This window comes from Carcharhinus amblyrhynchos, chromosome 31, assembly GCF_965287045.1.
Source record: "Carcharhinus amblyrhynchos chromosome 31, sCarAmb.v2.hapA, whole genome shotgun sequence".
NCBI classification, from domain to species: Eukaryota; Metazoa; Chordata; class Chondrichthyes; order Carcharhiniformes; family Carcharhinidae; genus Carcharhinus; species Carcharhinus amblyrhynchos.
This window is the reverse complement of record NC_137354.1, coordinates 20,970,093-20,987,764: the sequence shown is the minus strand read 5'-3', so window position 1 is coordinate 20,987,764 and position 17,672 is coordinate 20,970,093. Positions and strand designations below refer to the sequence as shown.

General features: G+C 40.3%; 1 protein-coding gene across 1 annotated transcript in view; it reads left to right on the top strand.

The window, feature by feature from the left end:
* Positions 1-14,069, top strand: part of ldb3a (LIM domain binding 3a) — a 190,438-nt gene extending 176,369 nt beyond the window's left edge. The window contains exons 19-20 of the mRNA XM_080215604.1: positions 896-1,011; positions 1,741-14,069. Coding sequence (XP_080071730.1) covers positions 896-1,011; positions 1,741-1,830 — 206 coding nt within the window. The 3' untranslated portion in view covers positions 1,831-14,069. The remainder of the gene's footprint in view (positions 1-895; positions 1,012-1,740) is intronic.
* The last annotated feature ends 3,603 nt before the right edge of the window (positions 14,070-17,672 follow it).

Here is a 17,672-nt window from a genome sequence, read left to right as displayed (position 1 = left end):
CTAGTGAGAACAGTAATCAGCTCAGTCATAGTCTAACACGTATTAAAGACTATTTATTACAATAAAAAATACACATATACATAAACAAGATTATAATGCTATAAGAGAGTTACATACAAGAAACTACTGCACACATCCATACAGTTGAAGTAGGATTAACTCTTTTGATCCAAAGTATATTTACAGGATCTGAACTCTTTCAGGACTTCCCTCTTCCCAAACAACATGCAATCCAATAGTTCTATAAGTAAAGGTGAGCTTATAGTTACCATACGGAATATGATTGATAGTTATTCTGAGAAATGCCTCTTCTTGGTTCAGTGAAGAAATGAGTTTTAACTGTCTCCACAAAGATTTTTTGCACTCTTGCTTCCAGGCTGCAAGCTAGAACCAGCTTATAGGCTGCATGATAGAATCTGCCCCTTGCTTCCATGAAAATGTTGCCAGTTAGATCATTGTTTCCCTCTGAAGATTCTCTCTGTATAGTTGACTCTCTGTGCCCTCAGCTTCTGTTAGTTCCAAAATATTAGCATATACATATGTCTTCCCTGGATGGTGTCAACCTCGACCCAAAGTGTTTCCTATTAGCAGGATGATGTATTTCTCTTGGTCTGTCTCCAACAGCTAATCTTATTATTGGGATTCACATCCTTTGAAATACTGGTGGCTGGTGGCTTTGAACCTGCTGGCACATTCGTGACACCAGGCCGCTACTCACCTAGCTGAAATGTTACATGGCAAGAGCATCTGTCTATTGCCAATTGATTGACGAAAGCATATTAGTTTTTTGTTTACCTTTTATTTATATTTTTGATCAGTCTCATGTTTAATTTTTTTGTCTCCTCTGTTTCTTTTTGCTGATAAGTATTCAAGTGATTTTTTTTCCCCCCACCAGATTACATTGCCCTGTTCAGCACTAAGTGCCATGGCTGTGACTTCCCTGTGGAGGCTGGAGATAAATTCATTGAAGCACTGGGTTATACTTGGCATGACACCTGCTTCGTCTGTGCTGTATGTATGAAGTAACAGGTTCTTCGAATAGACTGCAAGCCTTTTTAAGATAGAGGAAGCAGTTTATAGAAAAAAATGTATGAATAATATGGTGCTATTTTTTGGTATCCCTAGTGTGCCATAAAGTGAAATACATAGTCAAATTGTTCCTGAATCACAAGAGCACAAGAAGTTGGACAGGAGTAGACCAGCAGCCAGATTTGCCTTTTGAATTTAAGAAAGGGAATGGAATCTATCTTAAACATTTGTTACTCCACTTCTTAAGCATGTGCACAAACTTAATGGGACAACATTTATCTACTTATTACATATTTCATCTTCCCTACTTTTCAGTATTGGTAGGATGGGATCACACAGTGTGCCACAATGAGCAGTGCCATGTGTGGGAGATGCTGAATGTAGAATTATTTTCCCTGTGAAGACTGAAGGAAAGACCAATCTGACTGCTCTGGCATACTTCTTTACCTTAACTGAAGAATTCATAACTTTGGCATATGCTTAAAACAGACTGCCTGTCTCTCCTCTGGAGAAGGCAGTGATGCCAACTTTGAGAAGACCTAAAGGGAAGAAAGCTAAACTGGTAGTGGTCTAGTACTCGCCATGACCTGTTTGTTTATCTTCCTCAATAATGACACAAAGCTATTCAGAAATACCAGTTCGCAATTTGACCTGTAAAGGTTAAGTTTGATTCCAGTGCCTGGTTGTTAAAGTAATTTCTCTTTTTCCCAGGTGTGCCATGTGAATCTAGAGGGTCAGCCATTTTATTCCAAAAAAGACAAGCCACTCTGCAAGAAACATGCTCACGCCATTAATGTTTGAACCCATAGGGACCATCAAAAGAAAGCGGAAACCTGTTTATAAGGAGCACATGGAGAGGGGCTACCTCTTCCATCAAACAGATCCCACAGCTGCATTTTAAGTCTTTTCATTCTTGTATTTTTTTAATTAAGTTTCAAATAATGTAACTAAAATCATGCATGATTGTAAAAGTTCAGTTGCCGGGTGGGGTGCAAGGTATTGTGGGAATGAACTTTTTTCCACAGTCAAAACAGTAGCATCTTGCAATGCTTTATCAGGCTCACTCAATACTAACAAAACACATTGCACATAACTGGAAAGTTTACAGAGTTAAGCTTGATGAATGCTATTCTGCTGTTCCTAATTTGATAGCTAATGTTTCTCAAAACCAGCAGGTTTCCAATTAAACTAGTTAATATCTGCACCTGCATTAAGCAGCTATCCTTTAAGATTATGTCTGTAATTACTGTTTCAAATGGCCTAGTCCTGTCGTTACCATTGAGTTAGTTAGTGGATTTAAGTTGTAGTATAGCTGCATTGATATTCTGTGCTTTTACACATACCATTTGCATTTGTACATGGATTTGTTGAACAACTAAAGTCAACTACTAACATTGTCATATTTCCACTTTCTTGTTTAAAATTTTTAAGATATCTGTTTAAGGAGCAAATATCCAAGCAAGGGTATGTATGATAGTAATGATTCTGCCACAACTGTCCTCATTTTAATTCTCCGGGGGGAGAAGGGGCAGAATCCACCAGCTTGCAAAGTGGGGTTAAGCATGCAATATTCTGTCAGCACTGCGACCTGTGATTCCATATTTATGTTTGAACAATTACCTTGAACCTTAAAATAATTTTGGGTGGTAAGAACCATGTCACAAGTCAACTGGTACGCTTCCTAAAGTTTATAGAGGTAGAGTTTTTAATCAGTTGCACTTATTTACTTGATGCAACTTGCTGAAAATTGGCTTAAACTGTGCAAAAGAGTGAATAATTTTAAGTGTAAATCAGCATTAATCAATTTTCGTGACTTTTGCACTCATTTAAAACAATGTTTTAGATGTCAGCCCAACCTACAGAACTGGCCAAGTTCCCTAGATTAATTATTATTGGGTGTTTCTGTTAAGTGTGCTTGTTTGCAGGCCTATGAGGAGGCTACAAATTTTTAATTGATTCCTTTGAGTGAAAAGACTCCAATTATAGGCATATTTTAAAAGTTACTGTGCCATAAGAAAATGGTCAATGGTTCTGTATTTTTTTTAAAAATCAGTTTCAGTAATTTAAAATTTGGTATACAAAGCTGATGATCTACACAACAATTAAAAATGTGTATTTTTTGTGATTAACCCCATTTTCAGCTGCATTAATCCAAACTCCACAAAGCTTTCATTCTCAAATATACCCATTCGATGTTTTACAAAGGAAACTTCTTTATTTTATATAAATTACATTTTAAATGCTGTCCCATTGCACTGGTCTGTAGTAGAAATGAAAATGAGTTTCAGCAGGAGTCTGAGGGGGGAAAAAAAACTTCTGAAAGCAGGCAGAAATTTGGATGTAATTTGTGGCCAGATTGCTATCTGCACCCATAGGTTCAACCCACTAGTATTTAAGAATTTAGAATATATTTTATCAAAAGTTAAACACGTTTGTTTAACCAAATATAGTCATTTTGATCACACAGACTGTAGAGAATCACACTTTATAATTGTCTCAGTTTCCTATAACAGAACTCATTTTAAACTGTTTTTGAGTAGGCTGTTTTTCTATTTGGATCTGCCTTGGGTTTCAGTGAGTCGGGGTCAGTTAAATCAAAATAAAAATTCCAATTACAGATGCTTTGCTCACAGCCTGAGTGTCAAGGAATCTTATAATTTTTTGAGAAACTAAGATAATTAGATATTTTTATTACTGCTATTTTTTATTCCCTGAACAATGCAGTGGCTTCTTGCAGTGAACTATTTCTTTTATAAATTCTATTTTGTAAATTGCAGCCATTACACTATCACAATTCTATATATAATATTTGAATAGAAACAGATGAACCTTCTCTGGTTTGCTCATAGCCAAAGTTGGTTCCAATCTTGACTGGAGGGTGTTGGGTAGGTGATGTTGGGGTGAGAGCACTGACAGGGCCGCATGGCTGCACAGCATGCATCCATCTTTTTTCCAAAATCCTTGCCCAAAGGTCAGCCTAATTGGCAGGCTGGGTTTGCATTCAGAGAAGTACAGCACAGTGGCAGAGCAGAGGGAGCCTGCAGCGATTACGGGGGAGGTGTTCCAAACTCTGATCAGGGTGAGAAGGCAAGTTTCCGATCCAAGGGAAGATGCTTGGGTTAGGGATACAAACAATGTAGTGTAGGCAAATATTTTCACCCAAAGCTGTCCTTGCTTCTCTTGAGCTTCCAGATTGCCAGCCAAGGCTACATTTGCGAAGCAGATTAAATATAAGCTGCCAGCTCACTCCTTCCCTCACAATTGAATCTCTCTTCCCCTCACCCCTAATATAGCCTATTTTAATCTTGCCTATCCCAGCAAACTCAAGAGCATTTATATCTACCCCACCCTGAGGAAATGTTCCTCTTGCCAGTTGTAGGGCTTGTCTCTGCAGAACCCATTTCATTTGTTTATAGCGATATTAGGATTGCATTTACTTCTTCCCAACAATGAAGAAGGCAAGATCACAACTGTTAGATATTATAAAATTACTCCGGACAGCTTTCCAATGTGAAATATCTCTTCTGTTTATCACGTGAGGAGTTTAAAAAGGCTGGAGCAGAGAAAAAATCTTCACCTTTAACTCAAGAGATCTAATGGATTGGCAAACAGCAAAGAGAGGTTATAGAGAGAAAGCCTTGGGCCAGAAGAAAGGAAACAGCAGTGCGATTAACAAACATTTGAAAACAGGCTGCAGCTGGGAGATAATTCGCCACAAGTGTGTACCAAAGGCGAGCATTGTTATTGGAACCTTGGTATTTTGTAATCTCCAGGATAACGATTCAACTCCAAAACCTTGCATGGGATGAAAGGATTTTCTTAAAATATAGACTATTCAATGTTTATGGCATAGCTGAATCAGGTAATGTGTAGTTGTTGTCAAGTTAGTGCTTTTCTCTAACTTTTTGTCTATTCCTCTCATTGTATCCACTGTGATTGATCCTTTGTGATCTTCTATTCCATCTGTAATCTTAATTTTTTAAGTGGGAAGTGGTGGATTGTGTTTTAGAAACGGTAAAGCTTGAATTTCTTTGAAAGCATTTAGAATTTACTGATACCATTCACTCATCCTATGATCGTTTTGCACTAGGAATGCGACTGCTCTGAAGCAATAGAGCACAATGAGTGACAGCAAATTGGCAAGGCCATTTTACTCTCCACTGAGTTTTAATTTCCACAACTTCAATTGAAACTAATATTGAGCAAAGCATAAGACATACTGCTGACTCTCTGTCACCTGTTTTGTACTGGAGTCAGAACAAATTCCATCCACTGTGTCTGTTGATTGATACCAATCCCCCACCCTGTCCCCTGTACCTGCATCAGTTATCATTCATCATTTTTCTGTTTTATCAGCCCCTTACAGCTGTCCTCCCTTTCCTTTTCCCCTCTATTTCTCCGAAGTGTACAATATCAAGTGAGTGATGTATTTGATCTTTCCATAACCTACTTGTCCCTCACCCATGAATTCCTGTTCCGTTCTCTGTTATTGCTACTCCTTTTTGTCTGTCACTTCTCCCAATAGCATTCCATGTTTCCACCTGTCACCACTGCCTCTCTCTCTGTTTCCCCTTTGTCTCTCTGCTTCTGCTCTTTACTCTTACTCTTTGTTCTGTTCTTGCTCCTGAAACTAAAAATCTATTTCTCAATATTGAACAGGGAAACAGGGTTTGAGTTCTTTGAGGGCACGCCAATATTTGTATGAAGCACGTAAAGTGCTTTTAAACAGAAGAGGATAGAAATTAGGAAAGGTGCAGCTGGCTGAATGACCCAAGGCAAATGCCCACAAATGAAGAAGCACTGGAGAGAACGCAAACAAATGACCAAGGGAGGGTTCCTAAGGCCCATTTTGGTGAGTGAGGTTGCAGGTCACATGGGATAACCGGGGGCAGGAGGATAATCCTAACATTAGAAACTATGATAGGAGCTGGAGCAAGCTGATGGCTGGAGAATTATGCCAAATTCCTGAGAGCGAAACAGCAGGGACCAGAAATTGAGACAGGCGCAGGTGGCACATGCCTAAAGTGCTGGACTGCTATGGAGAGAAACAGGAATGGGTAGAAATGCCGACTAGCTGGTAGTAACAGCATGATGGAGAGGACAGACAAGTAGGGAGTTTCAGGAGCCATCAGTGCCCTGTTAAGATTAGGAGGCTTTGGATCAGAAAATGTAGCAACTTTTACTGTAAGACATACTGGCACGGGGAAATTAGCTTCAGCAGTCACAACTTAACTTTTGTAGTGCAGTCACTGTTATGTAAAGGGGAACATTCTGCTCTTTGAATTGTGGCATAAGATTTTTCATAAAATGCACTAAGTTAAAACGTCATGGTGACCTTTGCTGCCTGCTGATATTCTCTTGTTGCAGCAGATCCATAAGAGTAGTGTTCCTGAAACTGAAATTGCTCTAGTACCAGAAAGCAACAGTACAAAGCATGCTGAAAAGTAGGGCATTTCTAATTCAAAGATATTTTGCATTTCATTGTAGTGGTGTAGCAGCCTAAACCAGCTTGTCAGCTAACCTTTGTTTAGTTTAGAAACAAGGCAAATCTTTCAGAGTCTGTCGCAAATACTGAAAGATGAGGAATGAGAGCATTGATGTCCTTAATTAAGGTTTCCTATCTCTTGGCTACAAATGGCACTCAGAACAAGTTTCAATGGTGTAATGAATAGACAGCAAAATGGTGCAGCAAGGAATCAATCAGTATTGCTTCTTTGTTGAATGAAACTGGTGAGGCAAGAGTTGAGGTAATGTCACTTGCCCTCATGTTGGAATTGCAGTTGCTATTACATGGACTTTGTGGGTTTGGCCAAATAAAAAAATGATTGTGAAGATTTGTATTTAAAATGACTGCAATAATGTAAATAGCTTCATGATCAGTGCAAAGCTGAAACAGCTATCCAAACAAATTAGCATTATCATATGTATGGTGGCCACTCATTTTTATAATCTCACACTGCAGTCAAAGCTAAGTTATATTAATTCCTCCCATATTTTCCCTCCCAAATGTTATTTTGAGCACTGCAAATTCCATTTATCTTTGAATCATGTGACTGGAGAGAGAGTTACATGGTTGAGAGTGTGAAATGAATTTGTACTAATCTCAGCAAATAGAGAGAATGCATTAAACAGAACATTTAAGCAACGGTTTTTTTTTGTAACAATCCTGTGTTCACTAAACATGTGAAAGGTGGGCCCAAAGTATGTTTCTGCTCTTAGTCCACAAGGCCCATCACTCATGAGTGCAATTTGAATGGGTAGATTTTTGTGTTGAAACATCACTTGTACAGAGTGCAGAAAGGAAATCTGGGTGGGGAAAAACCAAGTCGATTCTGCTCCCAGTGTATGATTCTCCTTATACAATTTTGCTCCAATTCTGCCTGGTTTAACACCCAGCAGGTAAAGTCAAAAGGCTTCTCCACACAGTCCAGTTTCAAAGCTGTACCTTACAAATTGAGGCCTGGTCATAATCCACATGGTGTGATATGTCATTCATGAATCCTAGATGCAGCATTAAAAGTTAAGCATTAATTGACTGCGTGAATGTATTTTTATATATTTAGATGTTTGACTACAAAATGCTTGTTCAAGGCTGAAAATCCATTAACAGCAACCCATTTAGGGAATTTTTTTTTACAATTTTGACTTTTAAATTTCCAATATTTTACCTGGCCCTCCAAAAACAACCATGAAAGTTGTTTTAGAAGCTGCTGGGACCTCAGGCCCTCACTCTTCACACTCCAGTTATGTCCCTCCATGCCAACTCATGTCCTCCATCCACACCCACACGTCCCTAACACCACCTCCATGCCAACCCACATCTCCACCCAACCCCCATGACTGTGGATTGTTCTTGCTCTGGGATAATCTGGCTCAATATATTATTATTTTTGAAAGAAGTTCCTTCTGCTGTAGTTGCACGAGGAGAAAATTTCCTGATAGAGCATGTTGGAAAGTTTGACAATAGTGCTGCAACCTAATCTCTGGTCCGCAATCCTTTTAAGCATGACTTTCTGCTGAGAGTGTTAAACTGGGAATTTTACTCAATACAAGCAGCATGCTGAGTGATTTCACCACACAATCTGGTTATATAGTCTGCAGTTGCTGTGCTTCTTTATTTCAAAGCCTGTATATTGGGATCTGGTTAGCTCAGTTGGCTGAACAGCTAGTATATGGATCAAATTGATGCCAGACTGGTAGACTCAGGGCCTGCCTCTTTGACTTACTGGATTAAAACCCAGGCACTGTGCTGCATTGTGGCAAGTAATCACCAAAGACCTATCTTCAGGCAAAGAACTGAAAAAGAAAATTACTGTGTGCATTATTGGAACATCAAGTCACCTTGTAGTGTATTCTTATTAGCTGTCTTTTTTGTTGTTTTGAACATTAATTTTATAAGTGAAAAACAATAAAAGGATTTACGTTTCCATAGCTCCTTTCAAAACTTCAGGACAATCCAAAGCTTAACAGTTAACTAAGTACACTTAAAATGTACTCACTGTTGTGTTGCAGGCAAAAGCAATAGATAATTTGTACACAGCACGGTCCCATGGACAGCAATGAGATGATTGACTAGATATGTGTCTGTGTTTTAGCGATGTTGACTGAAGAATACATATTGTTCTTCAAAGAGTGCTACTGGTACCTTCACATCCACCTATGAGAGTAGATAGAGCCCAGGTTTAACATCTCATTTAAAGTTGCCACATCCAGCAAAGCAGTACTCCCTCAGTACTGAACAGCAGTCTTAGTTTAAATTAAATCCTCAAGTCTCTGGACTGGAGCTGAACCTCATGACCGTCTGCCGAAGAGATTAGAATGCTACTAATGAACCGCGGCTGATGATGACATAGATAAAATAGATATTTCTAATGTACATAGAGATGATTGTTGATGATAGATTTCAAATCACGTGGGCACTTCCTGCAATGTGCAAACCAATGGTAAACAAGTGACACAGTTTGCAAATAGCTTGAACTGCATGAAGCCTTTCAGGCAAGACTTTGTTTATACATTTTAGTCTTTTTTTAATAGAAGCAGCATGTGTTTGCAATGAAAAATATGTATGAGAGAAATATCAGTGATAAGTGACATTTACAGGCAAGTCTTATGTTTGAAAGACTTTACTTATTTTTACTCCATTCTTAAAGTTACAAAGCAGTGTGCAGAGCAGATAAGGCAAGCCCAAATTCATCTCCTTGCTTGTTCCAAAAAACAAATTCAAATTGAATCCCATTCATGGTCCCCATAAGACAGATAAACAAGATCCAAGCTGACAAGAAAAGGCATTACGCCCCAATTTGGGCTTGATCTGATGCTTGATCTTTGCCAAAAAGCCGAGAAGCGTGTTTGAAAGATTTTTGTTGTCTGTTTACCTTCATTTTTTTTACCTAATAGAAATTACATCCCTAAGAAATATGTAACTATCGGTGAGCAAAGCTATTGGGTTAGACTGCCTGCTTACAGCTAGGTTGGTCTTGGAAATTGCACAACACCTGAATTATGAAACTAACCTGGAGTTACAGGATAACTAAATTTGTGTAGCAAACCTGCAGGAAATTGCTCAGTAAGTAAGCTTGTAACTGCCTTGCAGCAGTAGACATTAATTAACATGTTTTACATAATACTTACTGACTTCATACTCAGAAGATACCTGCAATTTTCCAGAGCTTGCCCCAATGAATTACTGTATTTACAGCAAACTCCCAACAATAGAGCCTGCCAAAAAGGGTGCAGCTAATGTTTTAAGGGATGTGGCCATTCAGTAGTTGCAATCCTGACTAAGACTTTAAGTATATTTTAAAAGCTGTAGAAGCAAAAAATGTAGATTAATTAAATTGGGAAGCTAAGATACAAAGTTTGTGGGCAAATAATAAAGCTCCTTGTTTGTGGTTTGATAAAGTGGGAATTCTGCTGTCTAAGATAGACACCCCACCTGCATGTCCAATCCCCTCCTCTGAGAGAGCAGCAATACAGCATGCCTGAAAGGAGATGGCAGCCAAATCAATACCTTGTATCATGACAACATAACCTGAGAACAGATGTGGAGGGATGTGGAATATAACACATCTTGAGGAGGTTGCCAAGGTAAGACTACCCAATAGACTATCATGTACATAGCTGAAGTATCCATGCGAGAAGGTGATGCCTGCAGGTCAGTTTCACATTCAGTATGAGCTTCAAACCAAATCCATCATAATTGTTCATCATGCATGTTCATCCTTTATCAAAGTGTCAATTCAAGCTGCAAATTACAATTGATACCCTTGACACACTCACCTTCACATATAATGTTGTAATATAACCAGGTGCTCCCGTTTCCTCCCACAGTACAAAGATGTAGGTTAGGCGGATTGGTCATGCTAAATTGTCCCTTAGTGTCAGGGGATTAGAAGGGTAAATATATGGGGTTATGAAGATAGGGCCTGCGTGGAGTGGTCAGCGCAGACTCAATGGGCTGAATGGCCTTCTTCTGCACTGTAGGGATTCTATGATTCTTAACCCACCTGCACGATGCATAGCAACTTGCTGACACAAGAAATGGGTTGTAGGATGCCTTCAATGCCTTCTCTATTTTGGAAAATGTAGTGCGGTCATATGTGAAATTGGGCAGCCACATCATACTGTTGCTTCTTTAAGTCAGAAAGGCTTGAATTCAGGAATATATTAGTCTATGTTTGATTTATGTGCAGTCAGCACATTGCCTAATCCAGCAGGTAACCATCTATTAGCCTGGATGGAGGATAAACGTTCAGGCAGGAAGTGAATATCCATCATGGGAAATGGCACAGATCTCCAGCTAGCTCCACCCTAACCTGGAACCAATTACAGAACTATTCCCAAAAGTCATTCCCAGTTAGGGGTACCACGGTTGATGATACAATGCGTGTGGACAATCCAACTCTCCTGGAAAGCATTGTTGAATTTTATAGCAATTTGCTAACTGACACTACAGTTTTCATTAGATGTCTTGCTGTGCCTTTAGATTCCCACTTTTTCAGCACCTGCCGAAGTCTTGGCAATGCTTTCAATTACAGTTAAATGTTAATTTAATAATTTTAAGATAAAGAAAAATTATTCTTTAGTGCCTGATTGAGGGAGGAGGACATTTAGAAGGGCGGGTGCTGCTTAGTCACCCTCCTGTCTTTGCTGCAGAACCCCTGTATTCCTCCTCCCATGACCCATCCCACAATGAGAGCACTCTCGTGTCTGTCCTTCTGGAAACAGCCATGACACCTCCAGTGGCACAGCTAAGCACCAAAGCTGTCAGCCTCTGATTGGCTAGCAGCTCATGGGTAGCAAGACTATAGCCCTTGAGGTCTTGATTCTAGTTGCTGGCTCTGACACTGCCTGATGGGGGTGCTTCGACAGGCCTTCTTGAAAGGAGGCAGCACATGTCTGTCGCCAGCTCTTTGGCTGGCAAGTAGACTACTGGCATCTCAACAAGATTTTGCCTATTGTCTTTTAGAAAAGTAACCTAAAAATAATTAAAAAAACCTATTCCTATCAGTGATTAAGTGACTAGAGGGCACAAATTTCAGATCAACAGTAAAAGCATGATCATCCATTTGGGAATAGGACATGGAGGGATGAATTTTAATCAACAGAAACCAATGGATTGAGGTCTAGTGAGTTGTTAAAATTTTAAACCTGATTCCAACCCATTCACTTCCAGGTTTAGTAGAGACAGGATGAAGGGAGGGCAGCCAATTCACTACAAGGAGGCAAGTTATTAATTTAAATATTTTAACGAGGCTGCCAGCCCCTAAATTAACCTACTTTGCAGACCCAGTCCTCAGGAAACCTGGCAGCTGAAGGGATGCAAGTATAGCTTCAGAGAGATGGTAAGTTTGTAGCAACTGCTTGCAGACCAGGAGGAGCAAGATTCCTCCTAGCCATCTAGCTCCACCATCATCAAATTCCCTCCATCTTTTCAGAAGCATAAAGATATTGGGGAAATTTTTGTGACTCCAAAATGTTTGAAATAAAGCCTGTGATCTAGTTTTGTCAGGCGAGTGGAAAGGAGCTCTTACAGACGTCAGAAACTGTTTTGTTTTGCCACAACGTCAGAACCATCATAATAGAAGTATGAAGAAATTTTAACAATTTTTATGCATTTTCAAATGCTTATTTCTCATACTATCTAAACTCCTGCGAACAGCTCAGTGAAAGATCAAAAAAAAAGCCTCACTTCGAGAATTGTCAAAATTAGGTACCAAAGAGGGTACTCTACAGGACACGTAATAAAGCTGAGCAATAGGATCCAAGTCCTTTAAATAATTCAGTAGCTTAATTATTTCAGGTTTGTGGGGATTTCTGTGACGTGTAACCCTTCACTTTGTTTGAATTACATTAGAGTTTCAGGAACTCCATCTAGCAGCTATTGTGTATGCATTTCATTTTGATAACCATGCAGAAGTCAAGCAGCCTTATAAATGGTACTTGAGTCTACAAATTACTTCTGGTTTTATTACTGGATAATTACTTTTGTTTGATCAATTGTATAGACCAATAGATGAAAAAAGTAGACTGGGAGAAAGGCATGAATGCTTCCCTCATTGGGGGCAACGGTAGCATTTTTTAAAAATCTATAAGTTTTGTTGCTACTTTGTTGGAAGTTTTCAAGAGAGTGGTTATATTGTGTTCACCTCAAAGCAAACTGATTTTAAAGAGAATAGACTTATCCACAAGGGAAATCCATTTGCAAGGACATCATCTTACCTATAACTCTTAGCCAAGAATTTTGACAGCTCAGAAATAACTTGCAGAGCACTCTGACCAGGGCGCTGTGGAACAACAGACGAAAGTGAACCATGTAAAGAGAGACTTCACATGAGGTTTAGATTCTCATCAATTACATCTTTGATTTTTGAATTAACATTCATGTTTTATGAGCTGCGCAAATGGTGGTGTGATGTGTAAAATTGGAAATGAAATTATTATACCAAAATGTTTGATGGCTTGAACAAACCATATTACATTTTTTTTTAAACATAATGCAACATTTTTGAGATTGATGCGATATGCAATAACATGGTTGAGCGTAGAGAAAGCTGCTACTAAGATTTGCCTATTCAGATATATTACCTTGTTGTGATTGTCATAAATACAGATTAACACATCTAATACACTTGGACAAGTGTTTCCCTGGGGCCATTCTTGAATGTTTCAATGGGAATTATGAAACTTGGTACATGCTGAACAAGAACCATCACTTTTAAAATGATAACTTAATGTAATTTGATAATCCAAATACCCTTCCCTTGTTTGTAAATTGGAAAAGATTGTGAAATGGATCTTTAATTGTTTGAAGTGTTTGATTTGTTTCACCTCTCCATACAGAATAATTACTTTATATGCTTTTTTTAAAAAACAAAATCTGAATTGGTTCGACCTTTATTTGTAACAGAAGCCAACTGAATGTGAGTGGGATGTGACCTGCCTGAAAGATAGTTAAGTTTATTTGTTTTTTTTTGCTAAGAATGTGTGCCAACCTCTGGCTATAGGAATGTTTTCAGTGTAGATGTTTAAGGGAGGGGAAGGGATCTAATAATACAGTACCTTCATATGATATGCAGTAATAGATATTTGATGCTATTAAGATATTAACTGGAATGATACTGCCTTCTACTGTGGGTAATAACATTTAACATAATTTTAGAAACGCTGAGTGATAAGAGTTACCACACTGATAGTATCACTGGATTCCTGAATTTTAAATTATGCTTTGGTTTTTTTAAAAATGTTTTTGGTTTTTATAAAATGAATTTGAAAGCACTGTTCTTATTACACTGCTATTTGCATGTACTGATGCAAAAACATCTTTAAGTTTGGAGACTGGTCTGGAAAGTAAAAACAATTTATATGTAATTCTGTTTAGCCTCTGTACAGAGTTCCAGGCATTGTGTCTTGCAGAACATCTAGGCTGCAATAAATGGCTGGAGGCTAAAGGGTTTGTTCTTGGTTTCAATTTTGCATGACCTTAAATGCATGGAAGATACGTGTCTGATACTATATCAATAAAAAATAATTTGCTTGGAGTTGGTGTTCAGTGTGTTATGTTGTCAGGGTAACTAGATGAATTACAATGGTCCCAGCATCATTACTTTGTTTAGCATTTCAAAAAATCAATACACGCAAGTGCATACATGCCAACTTACAAAATGCAGAAAAGCTGACTAACTGCTTCAGAAATCTTTTAAAGTGCTGACAACTCAAAAATCAATGTAAAACTGAAAAACAATCCAGTATAAAGACCTATGACTATATCTATTGTTTCAAGATAAACTCCTTATTATTGCCTGGCACTGCAGTTTTTATTAGTGTTTTGGGATCACATTTTGTAATGAAATCAAACTGCCTCCACATGACATACAGAAGCAGTTACAGGAATGCAGTCAGACATGAGTTTGTCATGACTTTAGGTACAGCTACACCCAACATTTCATTAGCTATTAATATGAAAAAGTGAAATACACAAAACAGCATCTTTTATAAAAATGGTTTTAGGCATTTTTGGAAAAGGAAGTGACAGTGGGATAAAATTACTTCCCAAGGCTTGCTCCCCACCCCCAGGAAATATTAAACAACATTTGTTGTAATTTATAGCATTTTGAAATGTTCTGGTTCAGTGACTCAAGAGAGCTCAGTAACAATAAGTGTCACTGAAACTTTTGTTATGTCATCTTGTTCCAGGGGTCTGGTCTGTGTGGCTTCATGTCCCAGACTGTGCTGTGTTATCTCAACTTTGGAGTTCATGTATGTTTTATTCATTCAAGTAATGTTGGCTTGTTTGGGAAGGCCAGCATTTATAGTCCATTCTTAAATGCCTTGGAGAAGGTGGCAGTGGGCTTCCTTTTTGAATGAAACAGTGGTCAGGACGGTCAGAAACGGTCCCCAGGACCGGATGGAATGCATCCGAGAGTTCTGAAAGAAATGGCGGAGGTGATAGCGGATGCCTTGGTGGTTATTTTCCAGACGTCGCTGGATTCCGGGGAAGTGCCGGAGGATTGGAAAACGGCTAATGTTACGCCGTTGTTTAAGAAGGGTGCCAGGCAAAAGGCGGGGAATTATAGGCCGGTTAGTTTAACGTCTGTGGTAGGTAAAATGTTAGAATCTGTCATTAAGGAGGAAATTGCAAGGCATCTTGAAGGGAATTGCTTGATAGAGCAGACGCAGCACGGTTTCATTAAAGGGAAGTCGTGTCTGACAAATTTACTGGAGTTCTATGAGGATGTGTCTAGGGCGGTGGATAGAGGAGAGCCGGTGGATGTGGTCTTTCTGGATTTTCAGAAGGCGTTTGACAAAGTACCTCACAAGAGGTTATTGCAGAAGGTCGAGGGACATGGAGTTGGGGGTAGGGTGTTAGCGTGGATAGAGGATTGGTTGTCAAATAGGAGGCAGAGAGTGGGGGTCAACGGGTGCTATTCGGATTGGCGGATGGTGACTAGTGGAGTGCCCCAGGGGTCGGTGCTGGGGCCTCAGCTTTTTACCATTTATATAGATGATCTGGAGGAGGGAACCGAGTGTAGGGTGTCGAAATTTGCTGATGACACCAAGATTGGGGGAACGGCAAATTGTGCGGAGGGTGTGGAGAGTCTGCAGAAGGATCTAGATAGGCTGGGCGAATGGGCCAGGAAATGGCAAATGGAATTTAATGTTGGCAAGTGTGAGGTGGTCCACTATGGTAGGAAGAATGGTAGGAAGGACTATTACTTACGGGGCGAAAAACTGCAGCAGGCGACGGTGCAGAGGGACCTCGGGGTCCTTGTGCATGAGTCGCAAAAACCCAGCTTGCAGGTGCAGCAGGTGGTCAGGAAGGCGAATGGGATGCTGGCCTTCATAGCGAGGGGGACTGAATATAAAAGTAGGGAGGTCTTGCTGCAGCTGTATAGGGCATTGGTGAGGCCACAGCTGGAGTACTGTGTGCAGTTTTGGGCACCGCACCTGCGCAAAGATATTTTGGCCTTGGAGGGAGTGCAGAGGAGGTTTACTAGGCTGATACCGGAGTTGAGGGGGTTGAGCTATGAGGAGAGGCTGAATAAACTGGGCTTGTACTCGTTAGAGTTTAGAAGAATGAGGGGAGATCTCATTGAGACGTATAAGATGATGAATGGGATGGATAGGATAGAGGTGGAGAGACTCTTCCCGCTCAAAAAAGACAGTAGGACTAGGGGGCACAGCCTCAAGATAAAGGGGGGGCGGTTTAGAACGGAGTTGAGGAGGAACTTCTTCACTCAAAGGGTGGTGAATCTCTGGAATTCTCTGCCCGTTGAAGTGGTGGAGGCTGCCTCGCTAAATATTTTTAAGACGCGGGTTGATGGGTTTTTGATAAGAGAGGGAATTAAGGGTTATGGGGAGAGGGCGGGAAAGTGGAACTGAGCCGCGACAGATCAGCCATGATCTTATTGAATGGCGGGGCAGGCTCGAAGGGCTAGATGGCCTACTCCTGCTCCTATTTCTTATGTTCTTATGTGGTGCTATATTTCAAAGGATGTTGTGTGATTTGGAGGGAAACTTGAGCCCTGACTTTCCGTGTACACTCACAATCCAGAGAGTTTTGAAAAATGTGCTTCTTGCTGGCAATTTTGCAAATTTGGATTAGGCCCGCTAGCAGAACACGTGGTGGAACGTCAGGAACCTCATTTTAATACACTGACATCTCATTATCGAGCAGTCATTCCAGATATTGAGTCCGCACCAAATATTCAGCAAGTGCTAGCGCATTTACAATAGTTCTACTTAAGTGTGAATCTAGCATCTTCACCTTCAAGAGATGTATCGGAGGTGAGCACTCAGGCAGCCATTTCTTCTCAGCCTGTCCAATACTGAAGGGCACCAGAGAGAACACTGGGGACACAGATAAGTACAGCTTGGAGGTGGGGTCACTCTTGCCATATGAAGGAGAATGGCAGGTCAGATGCAATGAGAAAATAGGAATGTGACTGTTGTGTCAGAGGGGATGCTGGGAGGGAAAGCAAATACTAACTCAGTGAATGGGAAGCACTTGTGTGGAAGGGCAAGGCTCTGGTAGGACTCTTCTTAGCTCACTGTGGTGTTCTCACTGTTGCAGCGCATGATTCAGGAGAATCATGAAGCCTGTGGAGTCGATCTTTGTTATTCACAGGTGAGACCAGCAGCAGAGACAATGCTGTGCTGTTGCACATGCCCAGGATCAGAAACCTGGAGCAGTCCAGGTAGCAGATGCACAGGATCAAATTTGGAGGCAGTACCGGCTCAGAATTTTCCGGCAAAGGTGCTTATACTTTCAGATATCCGAGCCTTAGTGCTAGAGAAGATGGCATCCGTCCTGGGGGATGTTGGGCCACCTCTGCCAGATACTATATGAGCTGACACCCCATGGAACTGGAGGACACCCAATGCCTGTGGCCTTTAAAGTCACAGCCACACTAGAATTTTTTTGCCAGCACCTCCTTCCACAGCAGCGCAGGGGACATCTGCAGCATCTCCCAGTCTGCCACCAACAAAGGAGGTCACACAAGACTTCTGTACAAGGACGGAGATGCTTATAAACTTGGATCGAGATCAGGTGAGCCATGACACCAGAGCCTAGGGCTTTGGTCTCACAGCAGGGATGCCCCAGGTGCACGATGTCATTGGCTGCCCATACATAACTCTAAGGT